Source organism: Canis aureus, chromosome 2 (genome assembly GCF_053574225.1).
Source record: "Canis aureus isolate CA01 chromosome 2, VMU_Caureus_v.1.0, whole genome shotgun sequence".
NCBI lineage: Eukaryota > Metazoa > Chordata > Mammalia > Carnivora > Canidae > Canis > Canis aureus.
Window position 1 is genome coordinate 54,016,574 of NC_135612.1, and position 26,981 is coordinate 54,043,554.

A 26,981-nucleotide genomic window follows, 5' to 3' on the forward strand; every position below is an offset into this window, starting at 1 on the left:
CCCCCGACCCTGCATCTCTTCTGTCTAGATAAGCGATGTGAGGAAGTCCACTTCCAGCCCAACACGGTGAACACCTTGGTCTGCCCCCTCCTCTCCAACCTGGCCACCCGGCTCTGGCTGCACAACGACCTCCCAGTCAACACCTCAGCCTCCTGCCGCGTGCTGCCCACCGGGGACCTGCTGCTGGTCGGCAGCCAGCAGGAACTGGGGGTGTTCCAGTGCTTGTCCTTGGAGGAGGGCTTCCAGCAGCTGGTGGCCTGTTACCACCCAAAGGTAGTGGAGGACGTGGAGGCCGACCAAGTGGGCCGGAGGGGCGGTGTGCCTGTCATCATTAGCACGTCACGTGTGAGTGCACCAGCTGGTGGCAAGGCCAGCTGGGGAGCAGACAAGTCCTACTGGACTGAGTTCCTCGTGATGTGCACGCTCTTTGTGTTTGCTGTGGTGCTCCTCATTTTATTCTTCCTCTACCGCCACCGGGATGGCATGAAAGTCTTCCTGAAGCAGGGGGAGTGTGCCAGTGTGCACCCCAAGACCCGCCCTATGGCTCTGCCACCTGAGACCCGGCCGCTTAATGGAGTAGGCCCCCCTAGCACCCCGCTCGACCACCGAGGCTACCAGGCCCTGTCTGAGAGCTCCCCGGGGCCCCGCGTCTTCACAGAGTCAGAGAAGAGGCCGCTCAGCATCCAGGACAGCGTTGTGGAGGTGTCCCCAGTGTGCCCCCGGCCCCGGGTCCGCCTGGGCTCTGAGATCCGGGACTCTGTGGTGTGAGAGCAGACCTCCGGAGGAGGCCACCTTGGCTTCAGAGGCCATGAGTGCTCAGAGGGGGCCAGCTGGACCTCTGTCTCGTGGGACACAGCCTTGGCGTGGTGCCCACCCCTCGGGAGCGACAGAGCCAGCTGGCCTGCTGCTCTTCAGCCAAGAGCATGGCCCCAAAGGGCCCCGGTGAAGACGGGGGCCTGCCTGCGTGGGCAGAACCGTGCTCCCTCTGTAAACTGAGCCTTTGTTTAAAAAACAATTGAAAATGTGAAACCAGTGAGAACGAGACATCGCAGAACACCGTGCACACCGACAGCCCTGCTGCGCGGCCTGAGACCCGGCTGACTCACCCAAAGTGGTGGTCTGAGACAGAGCTGGCGTTCCGCGCCGGCTGGCCTCTCCCGCCTCCGGCCGCCGGCTGGCCCTTGTGCCCACAGAAGCAGGGGCCAGCTCGGGCTCCGTGGGTCCTGCCACGTTGGCTGGCCAACTTCTCACAGCCATCATCCCATCACCTCAGGGACCGGAGGGCTGAGTTGCCACCGCAGCTCTCACAGGCCTTGGGCTCAGACTCACCTGCTGGACCTTTCCAGCCTGTATCAGGCCGTGGACATGTGTGAGAGGGGCAGCGTGAGCCCAGGAGAGATCTCGTTTATGACAATGGACGCCTTTCCCTCGAAGTCCAGGAAGTGACTTGGCTGCCTTCCTGCAGCCCATCCTGGAACCTGTGTGTCGCCTGTCCCCACGTCTGCCCTGGTCTCCTCCCTGAACCCGACCCCCAGTTCATCCCCTACACCTTGCCTGCTCCCAGTCTAAGGTTTGTTGACACTGCCCAGCACAGGAACCCTGAGTTTATCTGGCTTTTATATATTTTTTAATAAGATGCACTTTACTTTTTTTTTTTTAATAAAATCTAAAGAATAGAAACAATCATGGTCCTTCCTCTCAAAGGACTGTTACTTTTTGAAGTTGGTCTGATACTCTGAGTTGAGTTCTGGGGCATTCCAAGCCTCCTCTTTCCAGGGGCTATCGGGCCAGAGCCACCCTGGCTGAGCCAACTCCCATCTCCCAGTGGAGTGTGGTCCTTAAGGTTGGAAGTTTCATGCACTGATGGGAGGGCAAGGGATTCCCTCATTTTCCCTGAACCCCTTTACCCTGCATCTCCTCCAGTTCAGGGTGGGAACACAGGTAGATCGGGGATTTTGTCCTATTTTTTTTTTTCACTTTAAAAATGTTTCTTTTTTATATGATCATACAGTGAAATAGTGTCTTTTTCTTTTGGCACACAGTCATATAAATTTTAAAGTGTGTAGAAATTAATGGAAGTACCACCACCATCAGGATACATGAGAGTTCCACCTGTCGTGCTACCCTTCATACTGACACCCTCATGAGGGGTGGGCTGGGTGGGCTACAGGCTGCCTTCCTCCTGGCCCTTTCGGTCCTACTCTTCCCAGGATGACCGAAGGCTCCTAGAAGTCCAGTCCTTCCTCATACCAGCATTTCTAGTATCACACAAAGGGTCCGAACATCTAAACCTTTATTATATATTAGTAGAACACAAACAGCGATGACAATGACAGAAGGAGAGAGGCACCAGCATGGAGGGCCTTCCCCTGCCTGGAGCAGGACCACACAGTGCCAGCTCTGGGCTAGGCCAGCTTGGCCGGCCCTGGCAACACAGGCATGACCTCGGCCACAGCTCAGCAGTGGGAAGGCTCTCTGACAGGGTGCTTGCTGGGACACACGCCACGGCTCCTGTCACAGGACAATCTTAAAGGAGCTGAACAAGAGAAGGGTGAGTCAGGTTTTCTGCTGGAAGAGAAGCGAGCGGGGCGGGGACTAACTCCCAGCCTGCCCACATCTTCCCTAAGACCCTTTGGAATGGGCTGTGCCGTATCTGTCCCTCCCGCACTACCATCATCATACCTGGCGAAGTCCGGCGAACGGGAGATGACGTGTTGGAACTCTGAGAGGTTGATGGTGCCATCCCGGTCAATGTCGGACTCTTCCAGGATCTGGGAAAGAGAGAGCTTCAGACCAATCCCAGCCCTTCCTGCCCGCCCCCTGGCCTGGCCTGGCCTCGCTACTCACGTTGTCAATGAGCTGCTTCATCTCTGAGGCACTAAGTCGTGTGTCCTCGCCCTGTCCTGTGAGGCAGTTCACGAGCTGACTCAGGTCTTCTCGGTTCAAGGTTCCATCATCATCAAAGTCTAGAGATGGACATGGGAAGCCAGAATGAATGTGGTCAGGGTGAGCTCCAAGGCTCCACAGAAGGCCCCCCGGCCCCCCAGCAGTATGCCACCGCCCAGACCACATAGGGACCAGGCCGTGTCCTGCCAGGCTGCTCCTGGCTCTCACCGAAGATGCGGAAGGCATAGTGGGACTTGATGTCTGGAGTTGCTGTGTCACTGAACACACTGAGGAGGTCCAGGAAGTCCTCGAAACTCAGGCTGTCCCTGGCGGGGGATGTGGAGAAGACCCTGCAGATTCGCTCCTTGAAGGGGTTGGCCTAGGCAAGAGAGCCTGGTGTGAATGCCACAGATGCAGCCCAGGTCACACACTCCTCAAATCCTACCAGGAACCTGGGGGAGCAGGTCACAGTACCCGCTCCATGAGCTCAGGCTCACGGGAGACGAGGATCAATGTTTTAGGGCCAGCATGGAGGGCAGGAGGACCAAATGACTTGGGGAAGGGACAGGGATGGTTTCCTGTGAGTCAGTTTAACCCAAAGGCAAGCCCAGGAGCAGAGAAGGAAGACAAGCATCCTAAGCAAAGAGAACAGGATGGGCTGGTTACTTTAAAACACATTTACTGGAACACTTACTGTGTTATAGGTACTAGACCAGGCCCTTTGCATAAACATTTTCCTAGTAGTAGCGCCCTGGGTGGCTCAGTCAGTTCAGTATTGGACTCTTGATTTCAGCTCAGGTCATGGGCTCAGGTTGTAATCTCAGGGTCATGAGATCGAGCCCCTCATTGGACTCCGTGCTCAGTGCGGGATCTGCTTGTCCCTCTCCCTCTCCCTGCTCCCCTACCCCAACCCCTCCCTTCCTTCCTCTCTCTCTCTCTCTCTCTCTCTCTCTCTCTCTCTCAAATAAATAAATAAATAAATACAAATCTTTAAAAGAATTTTTTCACAGCAACCCTATGGAGAGGCAATCGGCCTCTGGAATAAGGTTTCTCAAACTTTAATAAGGTAGCTCAACTCCTCTTAAAGACAAAACTTCGGGGGAGCCCCGGTGGCTCAGCCTTTTAGCGCCGCCTTCAGCCCGGGGCGTGATCCTGGAGACCTGGGATCGAGTCCCATGTTGGGCTCCCTGCATGGAGCCTGCTTCTCCTTCTGCCTGTATCTCTGCCTCTCCTTGTGTGTCTCTCATGAATAAATAAATAAAATATTTTTTAAAAATAAATAAAAAAAATAAAGACAAAACTTCTTGGACTCCCCAAGAACATATCCAAGAATCCCAGCTTGAAAAACACTATTCCAGTTAATTTGACCGGGTGAGTCTGGGAAAGCCCTAGTCCTCAGGAAATTAGAGCTAAGTGGAGAGAAGACCAGAATGGGGACCAGTGACCACATGATCTCAAGGCGTGTAGCGGAGGGAGGGTGGCGAACTGTTACCTTGAGCTCTGGAAGGCTGAGAATCTGCTCCAAGGACACTCGGATCTGCAGTGACTCCTCCACACTCCGGTGCTCTTGGGGAAGCAGCTCACAAAACCGCCTGTGGGCTCTGGCAGAAGGAAGGGAACCTGTTGGCAAACCTTCCAGTGTGCATCACATCCCCTGCTCCTTGTCTTGTTATCCGTTATACACCAAGTGGGGAGCTAAGGCACATACATAGAACCTCTCCGTCATCAAGCATAAGCCAAAAGGAGACGATATATATAACCCCCATGTGTATTGTCACATATGACACAAAACTGCACTGAGAGTCCATTCGGGCAATGGGCATTTACTAAGGGCCTATTGTGTGCCAGGCACTGTACTGGGCATTGGTTCTAGAGCTCCCTGGGGGATGGAGAGGCTGCAGGAGCAGCCAGAAGTTGCCCCTGAAAAACAGGAAAAAGAGTAAAATCGAAATGTCTCCCATCTCACTGCAGGGATCTCCAGCTCCTCAAAGCCTCCCACTTTTTTTTTTTTTTTTTTTTTAGCAACTACCCTACAGGAGCTCTTCCTCAGCCCTCACCTCCTTCCCACTGGGATTATTTTTGCCAAGGGAAGCCCAGGAATCTCCTCGCTCAAGTGCCTTGACCGCAAAAAGCTGGCAGGCGGCTAGGAAGGGGGTTCCAGCCCGAGTTCAAATCCTCCTCCTTGGAATGTAGTCTCAGGCAAGTTACCAAACTTCTCTGAAACCTGCTTCCCTGCCGCGGGACCTCCCTCCTGAGGACTGAATTAGGTCGTGTAGGCAACCGCTTCGCGCGCTCGGTAAACGTTAACGGCTGCCGCGTCAGTTCGGGCCAAGTTACCCGGAGCCAGGCTCCCGCGGGGCGCGGCGCACCGAGAGCCACAGCAGCCCCTGCCGGGCGCGGGCAGGAAGTTCGGTCACGCGGAAGCCAGCGAGGCGCAGGCCCGGGGGTGCCCAGCCGGCCGGGGGCGGCGAGGTGGCTCCGCTGCGCGCAGCGGGGCCCCGAGTCGGCGGAGGGCACGGCCCAGCTCTCGGGGCCCGGGGCCCGGGGCCCGGCGCCGGCTCCGGCTCCGGCTCGGCTGCGGACCTCAGGCGCGCCCCTGCCCCTCCCTCTGGGGCCCTCCGTTTGCCCGCCTGGACAGAGCCCCCCGCAGCCGCCTCCAGAGGACCCGGCTGCGGAGGCTGGACGCTGCACTTACAGGAGGATCTCCTGCTTGGTCAGGAACGTCAACTCCTGGAAGGCAAAACGGGAGGGGTTCAGCGGGCCTCCCGGGGGCCGCACCCGCCCTGCTGCCCGCCCCGGGACCCCGCTCGCCAGCGCCGGGCCGCGCGCAAACTCCCCGGGGACCCGCGTCCCGCGCACCTGGTACTCGGCCAACAGCTCCTTGGACAGGCGGCTGCCCGAGCCCCCCATCGTCGCGCCGCGCGCACGGCTCCGCCAACTTGCCTCGGGGCGCCGGCAACTTTTTCCACTTCCGCCCTCGGGCCGCGTCACCGCCCTGTCCCCGCGGCAACCGGTCCTGGGGCCGCTGCCCCCGGGCCCGCCCCCTCCTTAAAGTGCCCGGGCGCTGCCGGTCCGGTTCCGCCGACCCGCTCCCGGCTCCCCGCTCCGGGCTCTCCGCGGCCAGCTGGAGGCGGGGCCCGGAGCGGGGCCGGACGCTCCGGGGCGGAGCCCAGGCCGCGCGGCCCCGCCTCCGAGCAGGGCGGGGCGAGCCTCGCCGCGGGCGGGCTGCGCATGCGTGCGCGTCCCCGCCGCCTAGCCATGGCCCGGCTCGGAGCTTGCGGCCGGGGTCGCGCAGCGTCCTTCTCCGCTGCTGTAGGTGGCGGCGGCTGCCTGGGGCGCGGTCCGAGCCCCAGGCAAGTACCCGGAGCCTGGAAATCCGGGAAAGCGCGAGACTTGTTACGTGGCCGAAGGCGGCCTGCCGCGCACTCGCGCGCAGCGAGGGCTTTTTCTTCCAGACGCTTCCATTGCACCGTCGCCGCACGTGTTGCAGCCTGCATGCCACCTGCAGGAGCCCCCAGGCCCGCTGAGGCTGTACGCTGAGGGTCTGCAGACCGCAGGAGCCGTGCATAGTGATCTTCGATGCTCACCCTACAAGGTAGGTTCCCGTCTTACAAATGTGGACAGCAGGTCCGAGTGGGGAGAGGATTCGGTGACTTGTCTAGGCTCGGGCATGTGGAGAGCCGTCACCCCCGTCCAAGGCTCTTCCCGCGGCTCCGCGTGTCTGTAGGCCTCCCTTGAGCCGACCCCGCGTCCAGAGGCGGCGGGGACTGAGGTTGAGCTGTTTGAGCTTGTCCCCTGTCAATCCTAGGACGGTGCTTGGCACGGAGTAGGCTCTCAACAAATTTCATGCGTGCATGAAGAACCCTACACACTGTTCTAGAAGGCGAGGATTCCAAGCTGAGAGAGGAGGTGTTGGTGAGATTATTTCGTTTTCACCTTTATTGATGTATAATTGACAAAACAGTAGGGGTTAGTTCTTGATTCTCCTGATTCATTCTACTTGCTGATCTTTGTAAAGTCTAGATCTGATCATGATGATTTCAGTTTAAAACTAATAAATGGGGGATCCCTGGGTGGCGCAGCGGTTTGGCGCCTGCCTTTGGCCCAGGGCGCGATCCTGGAGACCCGGGATCGAGTCCCACGTCGGGCTCCCGGTGCATGGAGCCTGCTTCTCCCTCTGCCTGTGTCTCTGCCTCTCTCTCTCTCTGTGACTATCATAAATAAATAAATAAAAATAAAAATTAAAAAAACTCAAAATTAAAAAAAAAATAAAACTAATAAATGGTTAAAAACCTAAATACCTGCCCTCAAAAATCTGACTTCAGTCTCTCTCTGCCCTCTTCTCTTGGCTTTCCGGGGTCCGGTCACAATGGGCTCTCGGTTGCTCTTACTTGTTAGCCTCAGGGAAGCCCTTCCTAGTTCCCTAGACTAGATTAGGAATCTTAGGCTTCCAGAGTATCCAGGGCTTCCTTGTCTTTGACAACAGCACTGTAGCATGTTTGAACTTATGTTTGCTTAGGTGTTGATTAATGTCTGTAGCTCTTCCCCTCACTAGACTGTAAGCTCCATGAAGAGTTGCAAGAATCGTGATCTACAGTATCTGATGGGTGGCAATTGAGTAAATGTTTGATGAATGACTAGCTAACCCCAGCAATCAATAAGCTGTTCATCTGAGAGTGACTTTAGTAAGACTCACTCTTTCAACATGTGAGTCCCACCACTGTGGAAATATTCCATTCCAAGAAGTGGAGGCTGCAAAACAGTGGGAACACCACAACCAAAGTGAGTGTGGTCCCATCCCAACCCAATCATCTTGACACTAGGGCTCTTTCTGTATAAGAAGAGTTCGGTTAGGGGTGCCTGAGTTGGCTCTGGTCATAATCCCGGGGTTCTTGGATCCTGGGATGGAGTCCCAGGGAGTGTGCTTCTCTCTCTCTCCCTTCTCATGTTCTCTCTCTCTCTCTTACTCTCTCTCTCAAATAAATAAATAAGATCATAAAAAAATTTTTTTTTGGTTAGTAAAAGGATAGGCAAAGAACAGGAAGTTGTCGTAGTGTCTCCTGTACTAGACCGAGGGGGAGGAGCACTGGCCAGCCAATGCCGGTCCTTGGACTTTGCGGTGAGATAGTGAAGATATGGAAATTGGAAGTTGCATTGGTGAGCAGTTGTGACAAAGATCTCTTAGCCACCTCACTTAGTGTTGAACCTTTCATTGAACAACTGTTCTGATTATAATTTTGGTTCCTGGTAGATTTTTTCTATAGAGGAGGGACCAATATTTTGTGCTATTTGGCATGTCTCTCACTCTAAGTTATTGAATAGGCATTCTAGTCTGCTTAGCATACTGTCCTGCCTGCACCTGACCAATTCTTGAGACAATGTAAAACTGAGTTGCTGATATAGTTTTAAAAACCTCTTCTAAAACAAAACAAAACAAAACTGCTTCTAGTGTTACTTATTCAATGGTTTTATTTCTTAGTTGGATCTCTTAAAGTTTTGTTGGTAACTATACCAACTCTTGGATTTGCATTCCTCTTTTTTTGGTGGTTTTCCAGGACATCTTTTCCCTGTTTATAATATTTCCTTCTTCCTGTTTTTCTTGGGACATTAGATAGGAGAGCCACACAAGGTTTCCCCGAGGCGAGTGACCTTTGATCAGAGACCTGAACGAGCTGACCCTTTGAAGAAAGTCTGGGACTAGGGTATTATTGTAGGCTGGAAGGTGGGACAGCATCAAGGCTCTGAGCTGGAAGGAGTTCAGGAAGTGAGGAGCAGAGGAGCCAAGGGGAAGAGGAGAATGGGAGGAGGTGAGAGAGGGAGGCACAGCCATGCCTTGAGAGCCCAGAGGCCATGGTGAGGAAATGAACTTCATTCTGGGGGCTCAAGGTCACATCCCTAGTGACTAGTAGCACCGGAATTCAAACACCTTGGCAGCCTGTAAGGCTTAATCTCTTACCTTTGTCCCACGATGATCCCAAATTCACAGGCATGTTGTCATGCCTGTGAGAGAACTCAGCCCCCAGCCCATACCTGAAGACAGACATGAAACCAGTGCTCCCTTTCCTCTGTTTTTTTTTTTTTTTTTCCTCTAAAGGTTTGATCTTGTCATGTGGTCACTGCTGACTGATCTCTCTAAAGTCTTCTTTATTCATAAGTCATGCTTTTTGCTGACTAGTTCACTTTTGTTTCTTTTTTAAAGATTTTATTGATTTGAGAGAGATAGTGAGAGGGATAGAGAGCACAAGTCGGGGTGAGGGACAGAGGGAGAAGCAGATTCCCTACTGAGCCAGGAGCCCAATGTGGGGCTCAATCCCAGGACCCTGCGATCACGACCTGAGCTGAAGGAAGTTGCTTAATTGATTGAGCCACCCAGGCGCCCCTACAAGTTCACTTTAATGTAAATCTGACTGTGCCCACTTTCTATTGAGTCTATTGATCAATAATGTCTTTACTCGTATTTTTAGCCTTCTGGTGTGTCATCAGGGGCGCCTGGGTGCCTCAGTCAGTGAACCGTCTACCTTCAGCTTAGGTCATGATCTCAGGGTCCCAGGATCAAGACCTGGTTGGGCTCCCTGCTTCTTCCTCTCCTTCTACCACTCCCTCTGCTTGTGCTTATTCTCTCTCTCTCTCTTTCTTTCTTCCTGTCAAATAAATAAATACAATTAAAAAAAAAATGTGATCCCAAATTTTTATCTAGTCCACTCTTACCCTTGACCTCCAGGTTAGATGGTCAGCTGCCTACACCACTTCTCAGATGCTCGGGCTGCATCTCCAGCTCAGCCATCAGAACTGAACTCTCAGTTCCCCCCTACTAATCAACCTATTCCCCATGCCCACCCCACCCCCAGCTCCTCCATCTCTGATTGCCTCTACAGTGTGCCTCGTTCTGAAGCTGAGGCCCCTCCCAGGGCTTCCCTGTGCCTCTGTCCCCTTAGCCAGCTTGTCAGCAGGCCCTGCTCCTCTGGCATTCCAGACAGGACCCAAGTCCCCTACTCCTTTCTCTCTATCACTGATCCCACCTGTGCCATCCAGTCGCCCTCTCCACTTGCCTGGCCATCAGAGTTGCCTTCCTTTTTGCTCCCCTATATCCATCTTCCGCACAGCAGTTTGAAAAAGGTTTATAAAGTATCACATGGTGCTTTTTAAAAATTTTTTTATTTATTCATGAGAGACGCAGAGAGAGAGCGTGAGAGAGAGGCAGTGACACAGGCAGAGGGAGAAGCAGGCTCCATGCAGGGAGCCCAACATGGGACTTGATCCCGCGTCTCCAGGGAGCCCGACAGCCCTGGGCTGAAGGTGATGCCAAACCACTGAGCCACCCAGGCTGCCGTCCATTTAGAATAAAACCTAAGTGCCTGACCTTGGTGCATAAGGGCCTGCAGCTAATCTGGCCCCTGACTTCCTCTCCAGCTGATTTTCCACCCTCTCCTTGTTGGCCATGCTCTGGTTAACCTCTGTTCTGTTTTTTATTTTTTGTTTTTTTGTTTTTAATTTTTTTAATTTATTTATGATAGTCACACACACAGAGAGAGAGAGGCAAAGACATAGCAGAGGGAGAAGCAGGCTCCATGCACCAGGAGCCCAATGTTCTGTTTTTGGAACAGGCCAAACACCTGCCTGAATCAGGACCTCGGACTTCTAGTCTTCCTTTCCTAAATACATTTTCCTTGGCTCTTCATTGCAGGCTTCCACTCATTCTGTGCATGTCTTTTCTCAGCTGTCACCTCAGAGAGCTCTACCCTGCCCTGTTGCTGAAGTACAATACCCTGATCCCACCTTTTATTAGTTATCCTCTATTGTATCACATTTATTTTCCACAGAAAGCCAATACCATTAGCATTCCTTGAGCAATTAACCTGTTCATTTTGCTCATTGTCTGACTCTACCCATTATATAAGTTCCATAACAATAGGAGCCTTTTCACCTCATTTGCTACTGTGCCCTCATTCATGCATAGCAGCTACTTTATCTACTTAACTTACTTTTGGTACAGATTTATTTATTTATGTTAGAGAGAACGGGTTGGGGCAGAGGGAGAGGAGGAGAGAGAATCCCAAGCAGACTCCATGCTGAGCACAGAACATGATGTGGGCCTCAATCCCACGACCCTAAGGTCATGACCCTTATGACTGAGCTGAAGAGTTGGATGCCCAACTAGCTGAGACACCCAGGTGCCCAGGAGTGACTGACCCTTGATCTCAGGGTTGTGAGTTCCAGCCCGACATAGGGCATAGAGATTACTTAATTTAAAAAAAGAGAGACAGAGAAAGGCTGAGTGTAAATGGTGATTTTTTTCCCCCAGGCATTGGAATAAGGGTTGTATTTTATCTTCATTTTTTTTCTCCCATTAAGTTTATTCAAGGGCTCCTGGGTGGCTCAATGATTAAGCATCTGCCTTTGGTTCAGGTCATGATCACAGGGTCCTGGGATCGAGTCCTGCATCAGGCTCCTTTCAGGGAGCCTACTTCTCCTTCTGCCTATGTCTCTGCCTCTCTCTCTGTGTCTCTCATGAATAAATAAAATCTTTAAAAAAAAAGTTTGTTCAATATACATGACCTTTATGCTAGAAAAAGAAAGAAAAAACATATATTTTTTATTTCAGCAAAAATGAATGCTAATCTGCATGTGATAGAACCATGAGTGATTTCCATATTTTCAAAATACTTTCCCAAAGGCATGTATTATTTTTGTAATCAGAACAAAAAGTAAAATTTATTTGAAAATCAAAATAAAATTTCTGGAAATGGGACAGCATTATGTATTTTTCACCTCTTATGACTGTTTCAGGTCAGTCCATGGCTGTTCCACAGGATTCAAATGAGACTCCCTATTTGCTCCCTCCAAACAGTAAGGACTGGGAAGAGCAAAGCATTCCTGATTTTGTCTATGGGCAGAAGGAACTCATTCTGGAAGGGATTCAGTGGCCAAGGACCGCACCCAGCCTCCTGGACAGGATAGCAAGGTCTCGCTTCGACTCTGTTCTCTGCTCCGCCTGGAGGCAGCGGATGGAACTGGGGCTGTTCCGCTACTGCCTGGGGAAGCTGCAGACCCAAACCCTCCCTGGGCCAGTGGGTTTTGTGGCCCAGCTGAACGTGGAGCGAGGTGTGCAGAGGAGGCGCCCTCAGAACATCCAGAGTGTGAAGCAGGCATTTGACCCTGAACAGTTTAACTTCAACAAGATCCGACCAGGAGAAGTCCTCTTCCGTTTGCTCCGGGAGCCTGATCTCCCAGGTGCTGTTCAGCAAGAGGACATCTACGTAATGATCAATGTCAGCCCCTTGGAATGGGGCCACGTGCTGCTGGTGCCCGCGCCCACCCGTGGGCTCCCCCAGCGCCTGCTACCAGCTGCACTGCAGGCCGGCATTGAGGCTGTGCTTCTGAGCTCACACCCAGGCTTCCGTGTCGGCTTCAACAGCCTAGGTGGCTTGGCCTCTGTGAACCACCTCCACCTGCACGGATATTACCTGGCTCACAGACTGCCTGTGGAGGGAGCACCGAGTGAGCCCCTGGACCCGGGGGGCCATTTACATCTGCTCCAGGCCCTCCCAGCTCCTGGCTTCCTCTTTTACACAAGCGGGCCAGGGCCTGACTTGGAAGCCTTGGTGGGCAGGGTATGTCGGGCCACTGATTATCTGACTGACCATGAGATTGCCCATAATTTATTTGTGACCCGGGGGGCCCCACCTGGAAAGACATCACCTTCCTCAGCTCTCACAGGTGTCCGAGTAATTCTCTGGGCCCGGAAGTCCAACTTTGGAGTAAAGGAAGGTGATGCATTCAACGTCGCCCTCTGTGAGCTGGCTGGGCACCTCCCCATCAAAACATCCCAGGATTTCGGCACTCTGACAGAGGCGGCTGCTCTGGCCCTTATTCAGGACTGTCTGCTGCCCCCAGCCCAGGCAGAGGAAATACAGGCAACTCTGGTGGACTTGATAGCCAAGGATGAGCAGTAATCCTTCTGGAAGTATTTATTTTCTATCCAGCCTAAGGCCCTTTCCGGAAAGTTGTCCACAGTGGTCATTTGGGCTTCCATGACTGCCTCTCACCGGTCTCAGCCTAAAGGGAGGGGTAAGGAACTGATAAGTGGTCTCTGTAAAGAGAAGAAACCCTAGAATAAATCAAATGAATGAGCCATCATGAATGTATCTGCTGCTGCTTTTTTTTTTTTTTTTTATGATTTTATTTATTTATTTGAGGCGGGGGAGTGGCAGAGGCAGAGAGAGAGGCAGGCTCCCGCTGATCAGGGAGTTCCATGGGGGACTCAATCTGAGGACCCTGGGACCATGACCTGAACCAAAGGCAGACACTTAACCGACTGAGCCACCTGAGTTCCCCAGTGTATCTGCTTTTTATCTTTCTTCTTGGACAAGCGTCAGGGATGTCAAACTGGTTACTAAGAAAGGAGGAGTATGGAGATATCTGAATGGCTCAGTTGCTTAGGCATCCAGGCTCTTGATTTCAGCTCAGGTCATGATCTCAGGGTCCTGGGATTGAGCCCTGGGCTCCCTGCTCAGTAGGGAGTTGGCTTCTCCTTCTCCCTCTGCCCGTGGCTCCTGCTGTGCGAGTGCACTCTCTCATAAATATTTAAAAAGGGGGCAGCCCATGTGGTTCAGCGGTTTAGCACCGCCTTCAGCCCAGGGCGTGATCCTGGAGACCTGATCTAGTCAGTGGGGCTCCCTGCAAGGAGCCTGCTTCTCCCTCTGCCTGTCTCTGCCTCTCTCTCTCTCTCTGTGTCTCTCATGAATTGAATTAAATAAATAAACAAACAAATAAATATTTAAAAAGGAAAGCGTTACATATTCTTGCCTTGCAGACTTCCTTTTATATCATGAGCCTGGATCGAGTCCCACATCCGGCTCCCTGCATGGAGCCTGCTTCTCTCTCTGCCTATGTCTCTGCCTCTCTCTCTCTCTCTCTGTGACTATCATAAATTAAAAAAAAAAAAAAAAAAATCTTAAAAAAAAAAGTTAAGAAAAGTTGAACATTTACATTTAAATATATATTTGACATTTTATTTCCTATAAACAGTTTCGGGTTGACGTCCTCTTTTTGGAACATTGCGGTAATTTTAGCTTATGCTTCTTTTCTGTGAGCCTTTGCATCTACAAGCTCCAATAGCATCACTTTGTTTTGCTTGCTCAGACTGAGGGAAGTGCAGATGACCATTACAGCTAAGTGGACTTTGTGTCTCAGGCCATGAGGCCAAATACCAAAGTTTATCCCCAGGACTGCTGTTCAGAAGAAAGCCTTCTGTGGCCAAACTGTTTCCATAAGAAAGGGGAGGGGGAGGGTTCAAATACGTTTTCTCTATGCTGCTACTTCCCAGCTGTTTATTTAGTTCGTGAATTGTCAAGAAGGATTTGGGCTTTTTCTAGCATAAGCGTGGACTACTTAGGGGACCCTCTGTACTCAGCTTCTGGCACTGTAGGAAGACAGGAAGGCACGATCCAGCCCAGCGCCTCCACTTCCGCTAACTTTTCGGGGGAGGGCCTATGTAACCAAGGAGTTTGGGATTTGATCTAACGGGAAACCTTGAAGAGTTTTAAATTGGGGAGTATCAAATTTGCATTTTAGAAAGAATATTTAAGCTGTAATGTGGATAGAGGAGGGGAGAACAATCAGGGAGTCCAATGAAGAGACTGCTGCATGGTGGCACTTCTGGCAAGAACTGGTGATGGGGGGGATGGGAGCTCCCAGGTGTCTCGGTGGTTGAGGGTCGGCCTTCCGCTCAGGTCGTGATCCCGGGGTCCTGGGATGGAGGCCTGCATCGGGTTCCCCGCAGGGAGCCTGCTTCTCCCTCTGCCTGTGTCTCTGCCTCTCTGTCTCTCATGAATAAAAAAAATACAATCTTTATTTAAAAAGCAAGAAATGCATGAATCAGGAAATGTCCAGGTCTTTTTAAAGGAGGGAGATTCCTAAGTGTCCTTTAGATGTAGGCACGTGGGATAATCTTAAAATGACACGGTGAACAGAATGCGGCGAGTGTGGCACAGAAGTCGGAGGGCGACCCTGGGGGGTGGGGGGGCCGGAGGGCGACGGTGAAGGAGCGCGAAGACGCGGCCGTCCTGTTACTCTCGGGGCAGCACAGAGCAATCCTCTCCGCCGTCCCTCCCGAGGGCGGACGCGACAAACCCAAGGGAGGGCAAGCAGGCGTTTGCCCCGGACACAGACTCAGCCAAATTCCAAGAGGCTGGTTCGAAACAGGCTTCAGGGAGACGAGCGTGAGGTGGCGCAGAAGCAGAAGGACCACAAGTCCCAGCGGCCCCAGCGCGAGACCCGCCGCAGAGGCCCCGCCCCCAGAACGCTTCTCCAATGGGGGCCGCCCTCGTGTCCATGGCGACAGCGGTGGCGGCTGCTACAGGCTTGCTCTAGGAGGCGCCGCTGCCGCCGCCGGGATCTCTGAGCTAGAAGCGAAACCCGGTGGGGGGGGGGGGGGGAGGGAGAGCGGGCTCCCCCTCGCGATCGGCGGGGACAGTCAGTCCTGTGGAACAAGAAGGCGGTCCCGGAGGCCCAGAGACGCCCGGGAAGGAGCAGGAGCCGGCTGAAAGGCGGACATGAGCAACCAGCCGAGTCCAGCCCCAGACCGCTAGGGGCGGACCCACCAGCCCCTCCCCTCTCCTCGGAATCTCGGGTGGGCAGTGTCCCCCCAGCAGAGCCCAAAGGGTCTTCCCCTCCGCCAGCTGAGCCCAGAGGGTCTTAACCATCAAGTGCCAGTGTGTACACATGGAGAAACTGTGTGTCTCGGATTCCCCGGACAGGGAAAGGGCCGGCTTAGGGGACCCTTGGTTTTTAGCTCTATATTAAAATCGAAGGTCCCCCCCAGAGCCCAGGCTTCTCCCTTCCCACTCAGGAATAAAAAAGCCATGGGCATGGCCCCTGCCAGCTCTGTTCAGTTTCTCCGTGCACCCCAGTGTGCTGTATGGAGGAGGGATCTTCGATGATCAAAGCTTGTTGAGGAATCCAACATCTCACAGGCATTCCCCCACCACGCCCCCATTACCTAGAAAGATTGTTGTTGTTGTTGTTTTTAAGATGTTATTTATTTATTCATGAGAGACAGAGAGAGGCAGAGATATAGCAGAAGGAGAAGCAGCTCCCACCTAGGTGCCCCAGTAGTGTTCTGTTCTGAAGGGGCAGCATCCTTCCCTTCTAGCACCATGAAGCAGGTCCTTTGCCCGGACACCTGCAGCCTTCCTGACCCTGGAGGAAGGAAGTTCTGAGACATATTTCACTCTCACCCCTCTCCCCTCAGAATCCAAGAGGATGGAGCCAAATACCTGTAAGACCAGCGAATCAGAAGACGAGTACGCTGAAGAAGAGGAATCTGAGGAGGAGTGTGTTAAAGGGGAAGCTACCATCCCTTCTAACTCTTCTCAGCAGGAACTCTCAAAGGCTGACTATAAGGAATTTGGGGATGGAGTTCCCTTATCTATTGTGGCCAAGAAAATTCCAAAGAAAATCATAGCCCCAGATGACTTAGAAGTTGGGAGGAGAAAGAGAAGGCAGAAACGCAGGTAACAGGTCCCTGGGCCCACTCACCTGCCTAGCTTCAGAAGAGAATCACTCCTTGGCTTCCCTTCAGTAGCTGGGGGTCTTCCCTTTATTCTACAAAAGAGGGTAGAGAATACAGGAACATCATTAACCTTTTAGTACTACAAAAACACAAAATTCAGAACCATTTGAAATGGCTTGGTTTGCGTTTTCAGCACATTTATATCATTCTGGTTTGTGTGTGTGTGGCTTTCAGAGAAAATGAATTGCACTGTAGAGGTGTTGGGTGTCTGTTCATCTGGGTGCCTTGCAGCCCAAGTTGTGTCGTTTATCCCACTACCTGATATCAACTATTCCTCCATTCCAGACCCCTGGCCATCAACCTGACCAACTGCAAATATGAGAGCGGTAAGCATCCACCTCACTCACACACCACTGCGCATAAAGGGCACCTGCAGCTTTTGCTCTGGGGACAGTCCCCTAGTCAGGTTCTCTGTCCCTGCATCTAGTTAGGGCCTATAACCTGTATGTGCCTACTAGTAACTGAGACATCATTGTTCCAGTCTTAGGGGGAGGATGGGAATCCACCCCCCAACCTTAACTAATAAGAGAAAAAATGACTGAAGGTCATCATTGCCCCACCCTTCCCAGATTTTACCAGAGTTGAGATGAGAACAGGTCAATACAGTTTTTTTTCAAGGAAGTTTTTGAGGGGGCTTCAGGAATTCAAAGAAAAAAAAATATCACCAGCTAGGTCAGCTAGCTTTCTGTCTCCTCCTATGCCCACTGCCATAGGTGCCAGGGGCCACCTAGTTGTGAGATGCCTGTGTGACCCCCTACAGAGGGTCAGCTTTGCAGGTCAGAAACCCAGTTTTGAAAGAGACTGGACTGACAGGAGCAGAGAGCCAGGCTCTAGTTTTCTCTGTCACAGATTTTGGAAGGGCCCTGACAGCCTTGAACTTGGAATGGTCACATGGTAATTAAATTGCAGAACTGAGGTAAGAACCCCTTCCATCCTCAGCCCACTCTCTGGTCAGGTCTGTTCCTTCCCTGACCCAGATACAATCCCAAGGCTTGCTACCAGTGCCCAGGCTGGCACCACTGACCTGCCTCTCTCTGCAGTGCGCCGGGCAGCCCAAATGTGTGGCTTGAAGGAGGTGGGGGAGGACGAGGAGTGGACTGTGTACTGGACAGACTGCTCTGTCTCCCTGGAAAGAGTCATGGACATGAAGAGGTTTCAGGTACAAGTTCTTGATCCAAGGGCCTAAAGGGGCTGTGGCCACTGAATGAGTACACCTGCCCTTCTGGTCAGGCACCTGGGACCGCTACCCTCTATGGCTGTGCCCCTGGGCAGAGCAGGAAAGGCCATGGCCAGGGCTTCTGCTCCATTGGGAAAATTCTCCTCTGGGGTGTCTGGAACTTCTATTTTAGGAAGGAGGTATCTACTGGGCACTGTTTGCCTGGAGGCATTTGTGCCCAGCTGGCCCCCTTTGGGGTAGGTGAGCCCACCTAAGAGGAGGTGAGCTACAGGTGCCCAAGAAGCCCCACAGAAGGGATCCGCCTGGCGCAGTTGTAAGAAAAAGCACAACAATAATTAACAGTATTGATGGAGGGTGTACTGTATGTCAGACACTGTGTTAAGTGCTTTTACATCCTTCCCTCAATTAAATCCTTGAAAACAACCCTGAGTGGCAGATACCCTTGTGTTAAGAGGACATCAAGGTTTAGAAGTATCAAGTTCACGCAGCTAGTGAATGGTAAAGCTGGTGAGACAGTCCAGAACCAACTTGAGATGCTGCATCCCAGCACCGGGGTTCCAGCAGGCCACCATGGCAACATCATATGCTGGGGGTGCCATGGCAGTGCATTTCCTGGGATTGGTTCTCAATTTCCTTTTCTCTTTTGGAAAATGGTTTCTCATTTGCTTGTGCTCCCATGCACCAATTATTCTTATAAGACTAGTCCCTGGTGATGTGGGGGAGGTGATAAGGTGGCTAGAAAGCCCAAGTCCTGGTGAGTCCTTCTAGCTGCCCTTCATTCCCTAAACTCAGTGTGGATGTTTGAGAAGGTTCTCACTAGTCCTAGGGAAACTTCTTTTTCTCCCTTAGGGTTTTAGGTACAATGTTTATCCAACTGTGACTTGTTGGTTTTTTTTTTTTTTTTTTAGAGGGAGAGTTTTTGGGTGTGCCTACTTGGATGGGGGAGGAGCAGAGGGTGAGGGGAAGAGAGAGAATCTCTAGCAGGATCCATGCTCAACTTAGAGCCCAATGAGGGGCTCAATCTCACCACCCTGAGATCATGACCTGAGCCAAAATCAAGAGTCAGATGCCAACCCACTGAGCCACCCAGGCACCCCCTCTGCGGGGACTTCTACCTTGAACTTCCCAGTCCTCCTGATATGCCCAAGGCGCCAGGGATGGCTGCTAACTCTGCTGGTGGAGGTAGATAACCAACTGACTTTGTTTCAGAAAATCAACCACTTCCCTGGCATGACAGAAATCTGCCGCAAAGATCTGCTGGCTCGCAACCTCAACCGCATGCAGAAACTCTATCCTACTGAGTACAACATCTTCCCCCGCACCTGGTGCCTCCCTGCAGAGTGAGTGAGGCCCCCTCCCAGGGCTGATATCCTGGGGGAGGAACGGTTTCACCGGGTGAGTTCCCTCCAGACTCTGGCCTTGTGACTTAGAAAGTGTCAAGGGATGAGAGTTTCACCTGGTCAAAGAAAAGCAGGTTTGAGACTGACGCTCTGGGAAGAGCATGAACAGCAGAACTCCACGGGGCCTGGCCCGGCTGTGATGCACAGAACCCTTCTGACCAGCCTCCTTCTGCACATAGCTATGGGGACTTCCAGTCCTATGGTCGTCAGCGAAAAACCCGCACTTATATCTGCAAGCCAGACAGTGGCTGCCAGGGACGGGGCATCTTCATTACCCGAAATCCCCGGGAGATCAAGCCAGGAGAGCATATGATCTGCCAGCAATACATCTCCAAGGTGAAGGGTGCTTTGGGACCACCAGGGCCTTCCCTGCAGCACTGGGGCACCTCATCTCTCCCAGTGCCAGAGAGGAAGCCAGTTTCCGGCTCTTAGCCTTCCTGCCATTTGCCCGTATCTTGGAGGCAGTACAGAGCCTTGGTTCAGAGCAGCCTGCCTGCCTCCCTAGATATGTGATCTCAGGCAATTTCTTACTCTTTCTTAGTTTCTTCATTTGTTGAATGGGAATAATAACAGTAACCACTTTATGCCTCATATAGTTATTATGAAAATTAAATGAGTTGTTACGTATTTGAAACACAACAATGTAGTGGTATAGAATGAGCGCTTTGAAAGTATTCTTCCCTGGTGGGTTTGCATGCTTTCAGCCCTTCCTCATTGACGGCTTCAAGTTTGATATGCGAATCTATGTCCTGATCACATCCTGTGACCCTCTCCGGATTTTCATGTATGAGGAGGGCCTGGCCCGCTTTGCCACTATGCCCTACGTGGAGCCCAGCCACAACAACCTGGTGAGGGGCCAGCCGGCAGTCCTGGGGGGGCAGGGTGGTACCCTCTTCTCATGAGTGCTGAAGTTCTATAGAGAAAACAGGTAGAGAGCGTTGTCATTGTCACCCAGAAAGAAGGAAGGAACCTGTGAGTCCCCCAGCTCCTGGTGGGGAAGAGAGCATTTGGTGGGTGGTGACTGCTATAAGGCCCTACCTAGAGGAGCCTGGCATACCCTCTTCCCCTGGAATTTTTAGATGAAGAAGGACAGGAGATGAGCTGTCCTGGGGAGGAATGGGTAATAAAAAGGGAATGATGGGCTGGAGAGGGTGCTGCAGGGAAGCCGTCTGAGCCACAGGGCCACTCTCTTCCCAGGATGACGTCTGTATGCACCTGACCAACTATGCTATCAACAAACACAATGAGAATTTTGTCCAAGATGATGCTGTAGGCAGTAAGAGGTACTCCCGACTCTGATTGCACTTTAAGCACTACAGTCTGAGCACCCCATGACATTGAGCTGGCTTTTGGGAGGCCAGTGCTCAGGAAAACAACCTTTACAGACCGCTGTCCTGTGCATGATCTCTAAGTGCAGCCCCACCCCCACCCCGATAACTAAGCCCCACTCCACGCTCCCACGTAGATACAGAATTAGGGTAATTAGGGTTAGTGGTAGGGAGCCTCCTGCCTGCGGCCCAGACCCACTGGTGTAGAAATGGGTCCTTCTGAGCACTGGGCCTCACAGGAAACTGTCTACACTCAACACCTGGCTGCGAGAACACAGCTACGACCCCGAAGAGCTGTGGGGTGACATTGAGGACATCATCATCAAAACCATCATCTCAGCTCATTCTGTTCTTCGCCACAACTACCGAACCTGTTTTCCCCAATATCTGAGTGGAGGTACATGTGCCTGTTTTGAGATCCTTGGTTTTGACATCTTGCTGGACCACAAGCTGAAGCCCTGGCTGCTGGAGGTGAGGAATATCTCCTGGGCTTTGCAAAACCAAGGTCTAGAGGCCTCCCTGAACAGGGTGCCTGGGATAGGAGTGCACTCAGGTGGTGGACCCAGTGGCAGCCCTGGGGTGGGTAGGAACTGGCAGAAGGTATTAAGATCTCTACACTTTTGACCTGCTGAGTCAAACCTCAGTGGTCTCTGGCCTCCACCACAGGAATCCAGGATTTGGATCCCAAGTGTTCCTCATGTAATCTTTATCTTTAGGGACACTGTATCTATAGAATCAGGCTGTCTGGTTTGCTCTCACCAGCCTGTGTAAGGGAGGAATCTTAGTGGCAGAGCCCTGTGGCCTTGGATGTCAGAACATCCAGCCTCCTTGGCTGAGGCCTCTGTGGGGGATGTCTTGACTAGACCCTCCAGCCAGGCCTGCAAGACACCACACCTGCTTGGGTGGTCTAGGAACAGGGTGGATAATGACTTCCTCCTGGCAGGTAAACCACTCTCCAAGTTTCACCACTGACTCCCGCCTCGATCGAGAAGTGAAGGATGCGCTTCTCTGTGATGCCATGACCCTTGTCAACCTCCGGGGCTGTGACAAAAGGAAGGTGATGGAGGAGGACAAGCGGCGAGTCAAGGAGCGGCTTTTCCAGTGCCACCAACAGCCACGAGACACCAGGTGCTCCAGGTGTTTGACCTATCTCATTTATCATCACTTGCCTGAGCGTAAAAGTGCTTCTTTGGGTGGCAAAGGTGGTCTGGGGCTAATTAGCTATGAAGAACTTTTTTTTGGCATAGATAATATATTACATATCACTGACAAGATGTTCAAAATTCAAAAGATGTTGTGAGTAATATCTCTTACCCTTCTCCAGCTACTGTATCCTCCCTGGAGGAACCAATCTATAGGGTCACGTGTATACTTTCACTAACATTTAACGAATTCATACCTATACCATATATATCTATGATATATCTATATATACAGATTGTTCTTCTCTCTTTATCTACCCAGACAATAGTGTAACTTTCACACTCTCTGTACCATGCTTAGCAGTGTAGTTTAGAGCTATTTTACACTAGCACATACGATGTATGTGGTTGGATTAGCTGTTTGTTCTTGTTCTTGTTTTTTAACAAAGCTCCTCTAAGAATTTCGTAATAATGAAACAGAAAGTCATTCAATAATAAGGGATTGTTTAAACCAGTATTTTTCACCCACTATTGCTTTCATTATAAGATGAAAAGTTTGGGTTTCATTAGAAGATGAAAAGTTTGGGTTACAAACCTGGTGATTTGTTGCTGATAAATTATAAAAATGTTCATAATACATACAAATGAATTGGAGTGGATTTAGAATTATTCCTATAACAATACTGCTCTTCCCTACCTGCGTTGCAATATGCAAGGCCAGCTGTGTATTTGATTTGTCATGATATCTTGAGGGCCTTGGTGTAGGCACTCAAATGTGTGAATGGAGGTGAAGTATAACTGTAATACACTGGGTATTCCCACAGTGGGACTGCACACATGACTGTATGGATCATGTCTTTCAGTGAGGAAAAGGGCTAAAAACTACTGGACTTTATTAAACACAAATATACAAGGGTGCCTGGCTGGCTCAGCCAACGGAGCGTGCCACTCTTGATCTTGGGGTTGTAAGTTCGAGCCTCATGCTGGGTGTAGAGATTACTTAAAAATAAAATCTATTAGGGACGCCTGGGTGGCTCAGAGGTTGAGCATCTGCCTTTGCCTCAGGGAGTGATCCTGAGGGTCCAGGATCAAGTCCCGCATCCGGCTCCTTACATGGAGCCTGTTTCTACCTCTACCTTTGTCTCTGGCTCTCTGTTTCTCATGAATAAATAAATAAAATCTTTAAAAAATAATAAAATAAAATCTTTAAAAAAAAAAAAAAAAGCACAATCATAGAGTCACTTGAATACTAGGAAACCATTTAACATGGGGGGATCCCTGGGTGGCGCAGCGGTTTAGTGCCTGCCTTTGGCCCAGGGCACGATCCTGGAGACCCGGGATCGAATCCCATGTCGGGCTCCCGGTGCATGGAGCCTGCTTCTCCCTCTGCCTGTGTCTCTGCCTCTCTTTCTCTCTCTCTGTGACTCTCATAAATAAATAAAAATTAAAAAAAAATGTTGTATGATCCCATTTTTGTCTGAAACAATAAAGGAAGAAAGAAAGAAGCAAGGTAGTTAGTAGCAAAGCTAGGATTCAGACTTGGGGGATGCCCATAACCAACATGCTAATTGCACAGTAAAATTATGGGAGTTTTTTTGTTTTGTTTTTTTTGTTTTTTTTTTTTTTAGGTTATGGGAGGTTTTATCTTTTCTTTTTTTTTTTTTTTAATTTTTATTTATTTATGATAGTCACAGAGAGAGAGAGAGGCAGAGACATAGGCAGAGGGAGAAGCAGGCTCCATGCACCGGGAGCCCGACGTGGGATTCGATCCTGGGTCTCCAGGATCGCACCCTGGGCCAAAGGCAGGCGCCAAACCGCTGCGCCACCCAGGGATCCCAGGTTTTATCTTTTCTGCTCTTATTTCTTATTATAGAAAATTATATTTTCTATAATTAACATATATTGCCCTATAATCAGAAACCTAAAAGATTGTGATAACTTGGAGTGCTAGCTTATGAGTGGACTCCTTTGCACTCAAGATGAAAACCAGATTTCTGCAAGTCAAACCTCTATTTCCATGGCTACACACAGGTGGGATTGGCCAGATGGTTTCGGCAACTTTCCCTACATGGGCAGTAGCCAGAAAGGCCACGAAGCTAGCAGGAGATACTCAAAGCTTTGGCCAGCTTTCCTTTCCTCACTGAACATTCTCACAGTTCTCCCGACTCACTCTGAGCTTGGTTTCCATAGGCGAGAACAGAGGGAGTCGTCCCATGTGGCGGTACTAGATCAGGAACGCTACGAGGATTCCCACCTCGGAGGATATCGGCGGATCTACCCTGGGCCTGACATGGAGAAGTATTCACCTTTCTTTAAGCACAATGGCTCCCTCTTCCAGGAGACTGCTGCTTCCAAGGCCAGGGAGGAGTGTGCCAGGTACTTTGCTTTGCATTCTCCTCTGTCCGCGTGGGTGGGGCATACTCTGTAGCTGAACTGCTTCCCAGCAGGGTATAGAGAGGAAGGCAGACACTTGAGAAAAGAGGAATGGAGTCATAAACTCTATCAGACTCTTAGGGACTCTGTTTTCATTTAAGTAGGTTTCCTGTCTTCCCCTTCAATTCTTCTCCCATCCATCCCCCCAACAGATTTCCCACTCTCCCTCACCCTACTTCTCCCCAACACAATTTCTCCAGTGTCTGAAGTTGCTGTGTCTTGTCAGGCAGCAACTGGAAGAGATCCGCCTTAAGCAGGAACAGCAGGAGACCTCAGGCAGTAAGAAGCGGAAAGAAAGCAGGGACCAGAACCAGGGTGAATCAGCAGGGGAGAAGAGCCGATCCAGGGTCGGGCTCCGGGCATTCTCCGCCCACCTGGCTTACAGGAACCGGACCCGGGAGAAAGAGGTGTCAGGGGTTTGGTAGCTCTTGCCTTGCTGCCGGAAACAGGTTGGGACTCCTAGAGAAGGGAATCTCTGCTGTCCTCTCCTCCTCTTGTATAAGAGAGAGGAGCTCCTAATTAATGCATCTGACCTTGTGGAACAGGTGGCGAGAGAATGGATAACAGAGGGAACCTTCCACTAGGGTCAGGGAAGGGATGGTGGGAGTGGAGTAGGCGGGAGTCCCATAGGCATCCTTGCTGATGGTGTGGAAGATCGCCCCTGGAGATCTCGCATTCATCTCTCGTGTACCTTGTAGCTGCTGTCAGTACACCTGGATACCATGCATCCGCAAGAAATTGTGGAAGAGGAGGAGCTGGAGAGAATGAAGGCTTTGCTACAAAGGAAGAATCTTATCCGAAGCCTCGGTATTGTAGAGCAGCTCACTCGCATGCTGCAGCCCAACCACCAGGGCCAGAGAAATCTTGAGGAGTATGGGGTGAGGGTCCCTGCGCGCACCCTCTCACAGAACAAGGGAACAAGGGCTGCATTGGCACGTGGTGGTGGCTGCAGCACAGGAGGCTAATGTGATGGTGTCTGGTGTGGAGCCTGGGAAAACAGTATGCTGGGCATTGGGAAAGGGTCTCTGTTCCTTTTGCATTTGTTCCCAAGCTCCCTTGTTTGTAGTAATGACATTCGGCCAAGTGCAGCTCCCCACCTTCTCATAAGAGTTGCTCTCTCTACCTGAGTCTTGCAGTAACCCCAAACTCATGACAAACAAGGTCACCAGTCATGGTGGCTTCCTTGTAATCTCTCCCTAGTGCTGCCAGTGCCATGGCTCTAACAGGAATTAAGTAAACAGACTTGGGCCAACAGAACAGCTGCTGCATTCACTATTCCCTGGGCTAGTAGCAAGTGTACTGGGTCCTCTGTTTTTACTAAGCCCCAAAGGAGTAGCTGGTTAAATAGTGGTTGTGGCCTAGAAGAGATGTTTCAGTTACTTGTTTTTTCCCACCATTCCGCCCAGCCTCACAAGAAATGTGGTAAGGGGCTGCTTTCTCCTCCAGGCTAGATTTCACCAGGATAGGCTGGGCAGTCAAGAACTGCAATCTGTGAGTCTGGTCCCATTGGTCCTCCTGAGAGGGGCCGCCAAAGTGCAGGGCCCTCCTCATTTTCTGTATCCAGTTCGGATCCAAGAATTCATCCCCAGGATCTTAGGGCCCCTACCAACCATAAATGCTGCATTTCCACATCATTCCTGGTGCCATCTACAGCCCAAGAACTTCAACTGGATAGGAGATCCAGCAGCCATCAGCCCCTGTTCATTGTCAATGAAGATATCTGGAAGGCGCTATTTTTCCAGGGCGAGAGTCAGGTTCACAAGCCGTAAGTATGCAAAACCAACTTTGGTCATTCTGACATGTAAATTCCCACTAGCAAACATGACAGCAGAAATGTTCCCAAAATATAACTCAGCACCTCCACTAGTGTGGGAATGGGACAGGTAGTGGACCCTGGTAGAAACGGCAGGACAGTCCCAACAATCAATACATAACAGGGCAACAGACCAAGTAAACACACAATCACAAGGCAGAGTGGTAAAGATGCTGGAGGGAAGCATGGGATGCCATTCCTCTCTGTTGGCAGTTGGGCAACAGTTGGTAAAGAGGTGAGCCAATCTCCTGTGAATACCAACTCAGGGGGACCCGTGTTTCCACTGCAGAAGGCCAAGCCAGCAGAAGGCTCGAAGCCATAAACAGAGCTCTGGCAGGATCAGAGTCATCCTCTCTAACCCTAAAGCAGGGCTACCATCTGCAACCAGAAAGAGTGGCAAGTAGCTCATGGATTGACAGCACCTTACCCTCGGAGGTAGACTCTGAACACAGGGCACCCAAGGCCCAGGATGTCTCTGCCCTGCCTCTGCCCCCCTGATGCTGAATACCACTGCACTCCTTGACATCAGCCACCACAGGTAAACGCAAGATGGAAGCCCAGCGCTCAACCTCTCCTGGAGAACCTCCTCAGGTTTCCAAAGGGGCAGAGGGCCTTCAATTTTTGCTAAATGAAGAGACTGCCACCAAAGCTTTGGTTTGTAAAGCCCTGGCCACGAACCCCATTTGCACGAGGCAAAAACACAAAGAAATCAAGAATTCCTCAATACCCTAAGATTATTTTATGATCCGTAAAATAATTTTAAAAAGATGAAGAGGAGCCTGGGTCGGCCACGTGCTCATCCCCACCCTTCAAACCTTATCCTGGATTTATTGCTAGGTGATGGGTCTGAGCCCGGGGTGCAGCCCGGGACCGGAAGTTATGCTGGCGACAGGGCGCCCCTTTCCCAGAGGAGCCGAGTGCCCACGGCCCGGGGCTGTCGCCCTCAGAGGACCGACGAAGGGCACGCCCTTCTCGCCGCCGCGGCGGAGACCGGCCGGCCTGGGCAGAGGGGCGGCTCTTGGCACATGAATCCGTCTTTTTATTAAAGTTTATGGCTTTTTGCAGGAGCGTCCTCTACCTCATTCTGGCCCTTGCGTCTCAGGTCGGTCCTCCACACTCACAGCCGGGAAGGGCGAATCGCGTACAGGTTCAAGCGCAGCTATCCGGCCCTATGCCGGAAGCGGACCAGACGCGCAGCCATCCCTGCTTCCGGCCCGCCTTTCCACTTC

The 26,981-nt window shown here is 51.5% G+C and overlaps 4 protein-coding genes across 24 annotated transcripts in view; 3 read left to right on the plus strand and 1 right to left on the minus strand.

Annotated features, from left to right (window-relative positions):
- Positions 1-3,842, plus strand: part of SEMA4B (semaphorin 4B) — a 64,532-nt gene extending 60,690 nt beyond the window's left edge. For both annotated transcript variants that reach the window (XM_077872484.1, XM_077872473.1), the window contains exon 14: positions 29-3,842. In XM_077872484.1, the coding sequence (XP_077728610.1) occupies positions 29-768 (740 nt within the window). In that variant the 3' untranslated portion in view covers positions 769-3,842. The remainder of the gene's footprint in view (positions 1-28) is intronic.
- Positions 2,277-26,936, minus strand: CIB1 (calcium and integrin binding 1). 2 transcript variants are annotated; one of them, XM_077872892.1, is made up of 7 exons: positions 26,831-26,936; positions 16,426-16,491; positions 4,379-4,487; positions 3,115-3,265; positions 2,848-2,966; positions 2,683-2,771; positions 2,277-2,536 (listed from the first exon to the last, which is right to left on the minus strand). In XM_077872892.1, exons 1-7 carry the CDS (start codon positions 26,833-26,835, stop codon positions 2,515-2,517), a joined length of 561 nt encoding a protein of 186 aa, XP_077729018.1. In that variant the 5' UTR covers positions 26,836-26,936; the 3' UTR covers positions 2,277-2,514. The 2 variants fall into 2 exon arrangements, with proteins under 2 accessions (XP_077729018.1, XP_077729009.1); XM_077872883.1 differs by lacking the exons at positions 16,426-16,491; positions 26,831-26,936 and adding exons at positions 5,582-5,616; positions 5,746-5,995.
- On the plus strand, positions 6,112-13,023 carry GDPGP1 (GDP-D-glucose phosphorylase 1). Of its 4 annotated transcripts, XM_077872776.1 has the most exons (4): positions 6,466-6,481; positions 6,695-6,801; positions 7,442-7,668; positions 11,674-13,023. In XM_077872776.1, exon 4 carries the CDS (start codon positions 11,682-11,684, stop codon positions 12,837-12,839), a length of 1,158 nt encoding a protein of 385 aa, XP_077728902.1. In that variant the 5' UTR covers positions 6,466-6,481; positions 6,695-6,801; positions 7,442-7,668; positions 11,674-11,681; the 3' UTR covers positions 12,840-13,023. The 4 variants fall into 4 exon arrangements, with proteins under 4 accessions (XP_077728886.1, XP_077728895.1, XP_077728902.1 ...); XM_077872760.1 differs by lacking the exon at positions 7,442-7,668 and having other exon boundaries at positions 6,112-6,481; XM_077872783.1 differs by lacking the exon at positions 6,466-6,481 and having other exon boundaries at positions 7,426-7,668.
- Positions 15,177-26,816, plus strand: TTLL13 (tubulin tyrosine ligase like 13). Of its 16 annotated transcripts, XM_077872500.1 has the most exons (16): positions 15,178-15,517; positions 16,139-16,400; positions 16,745-16,785; positions 17,500-17,618; positions 18,846-18,976; positions 19,216-19,372; positions 19,741-19,884; positions 20,234-20,319; positions 20,604-20,835; positions 21,308-21,501; positions 23,697-23,882; positions 24,166-24,346; positions 24,638-24,817; positions 25,386-25,704; positions 26,042-26,290; positions 26,590-26,816. In XM_077872500.1, the coding sequence occupies exons 2-15, from the start codon at positions 16,150-16,152 to the stop codon at positions 26,248-26,250; spliced, it is 2,430 nt and encodes an 809-aa protein (XP_077728626.1). In that variant the 5' UTR covers positions 15,178-15,517; positions 16,139-16,149; the 3' UTR covers positions 26,251-26,290; positions 26,590-26,816. The 16 variants fall into 16 exon arrangements, with proteins under 16 accessions (XP_077728627.1, XP_077728656.1, XP_077728660.1 ...); XM_077872501.1 differs by having other exon boundaries at positions 15,177-15,517; positions 26,045-26,816; XM_077872530.1 differs by having other exon boundaries at positions 15,177-15,517; positions 20,604-20,834; positions 21,403-21,501; positions 26,042-26,816.
- Positions 26,937-26,981: the final 45 nt, after the last annotated feature.

Coding starts and splice junctions, on each gene's coding strand:
- CIB1 (XM_077872883.1), bottom strand. CDS start 5,796: ATGGGGGGCTCGGGCAGCCGCCTGTCCAAGGAGCTGTTGGCCGAGTAC. Junction 5,617..5,745: donor AGCTGTTGGCCGAGTACCAG/GTGCGCGGGACG, acceptor TTTGCCTTCCAG/GAGTTGACGTTCCTGACCAA. Junction 2,967..3,114: donor CTATGCCTTCCGCATCTTCG/GTGAGAGCCAGG, acceptor GTCCATCTCTAG/ACTTTGATGATGATGGAACC.
- GDPGP1 (XM_077872760.1), top strand. CDS start 6,741: ATGAAGAACCCTACACACTGTTCTAGAAGGCGAGGATTCCAAGCTGAG. Junction 6,802..11,673: donor AGCTGAGAGAGGAGGTGTTG/GTGAGATTATTT, acceptor TGACTGTTTCAG/GTCAGTCCATGGCTGTTCCA.
- TTLL13 (XM_077872493.1), top strand. CDS start 16,150: ATGGAGCCAAATACCTGTAAGACCAGCGAATCAGAAGACGAGTACGCT. Junction 16,786..17,499: donor CAACTGCAAATATGAGAGCG/GTAAGCATCCAC, acceptor CTCTCTCTGCAG/TGCGCCGGGCAGCCCAAATG. Junction 25,705..26,041: donor GAGAGTCAGGTTCACAAGCC/GTAAGTATGCAA, acceptor TTTCCACTGCAG/AAGGCCAAGCCAGCAGAAGG.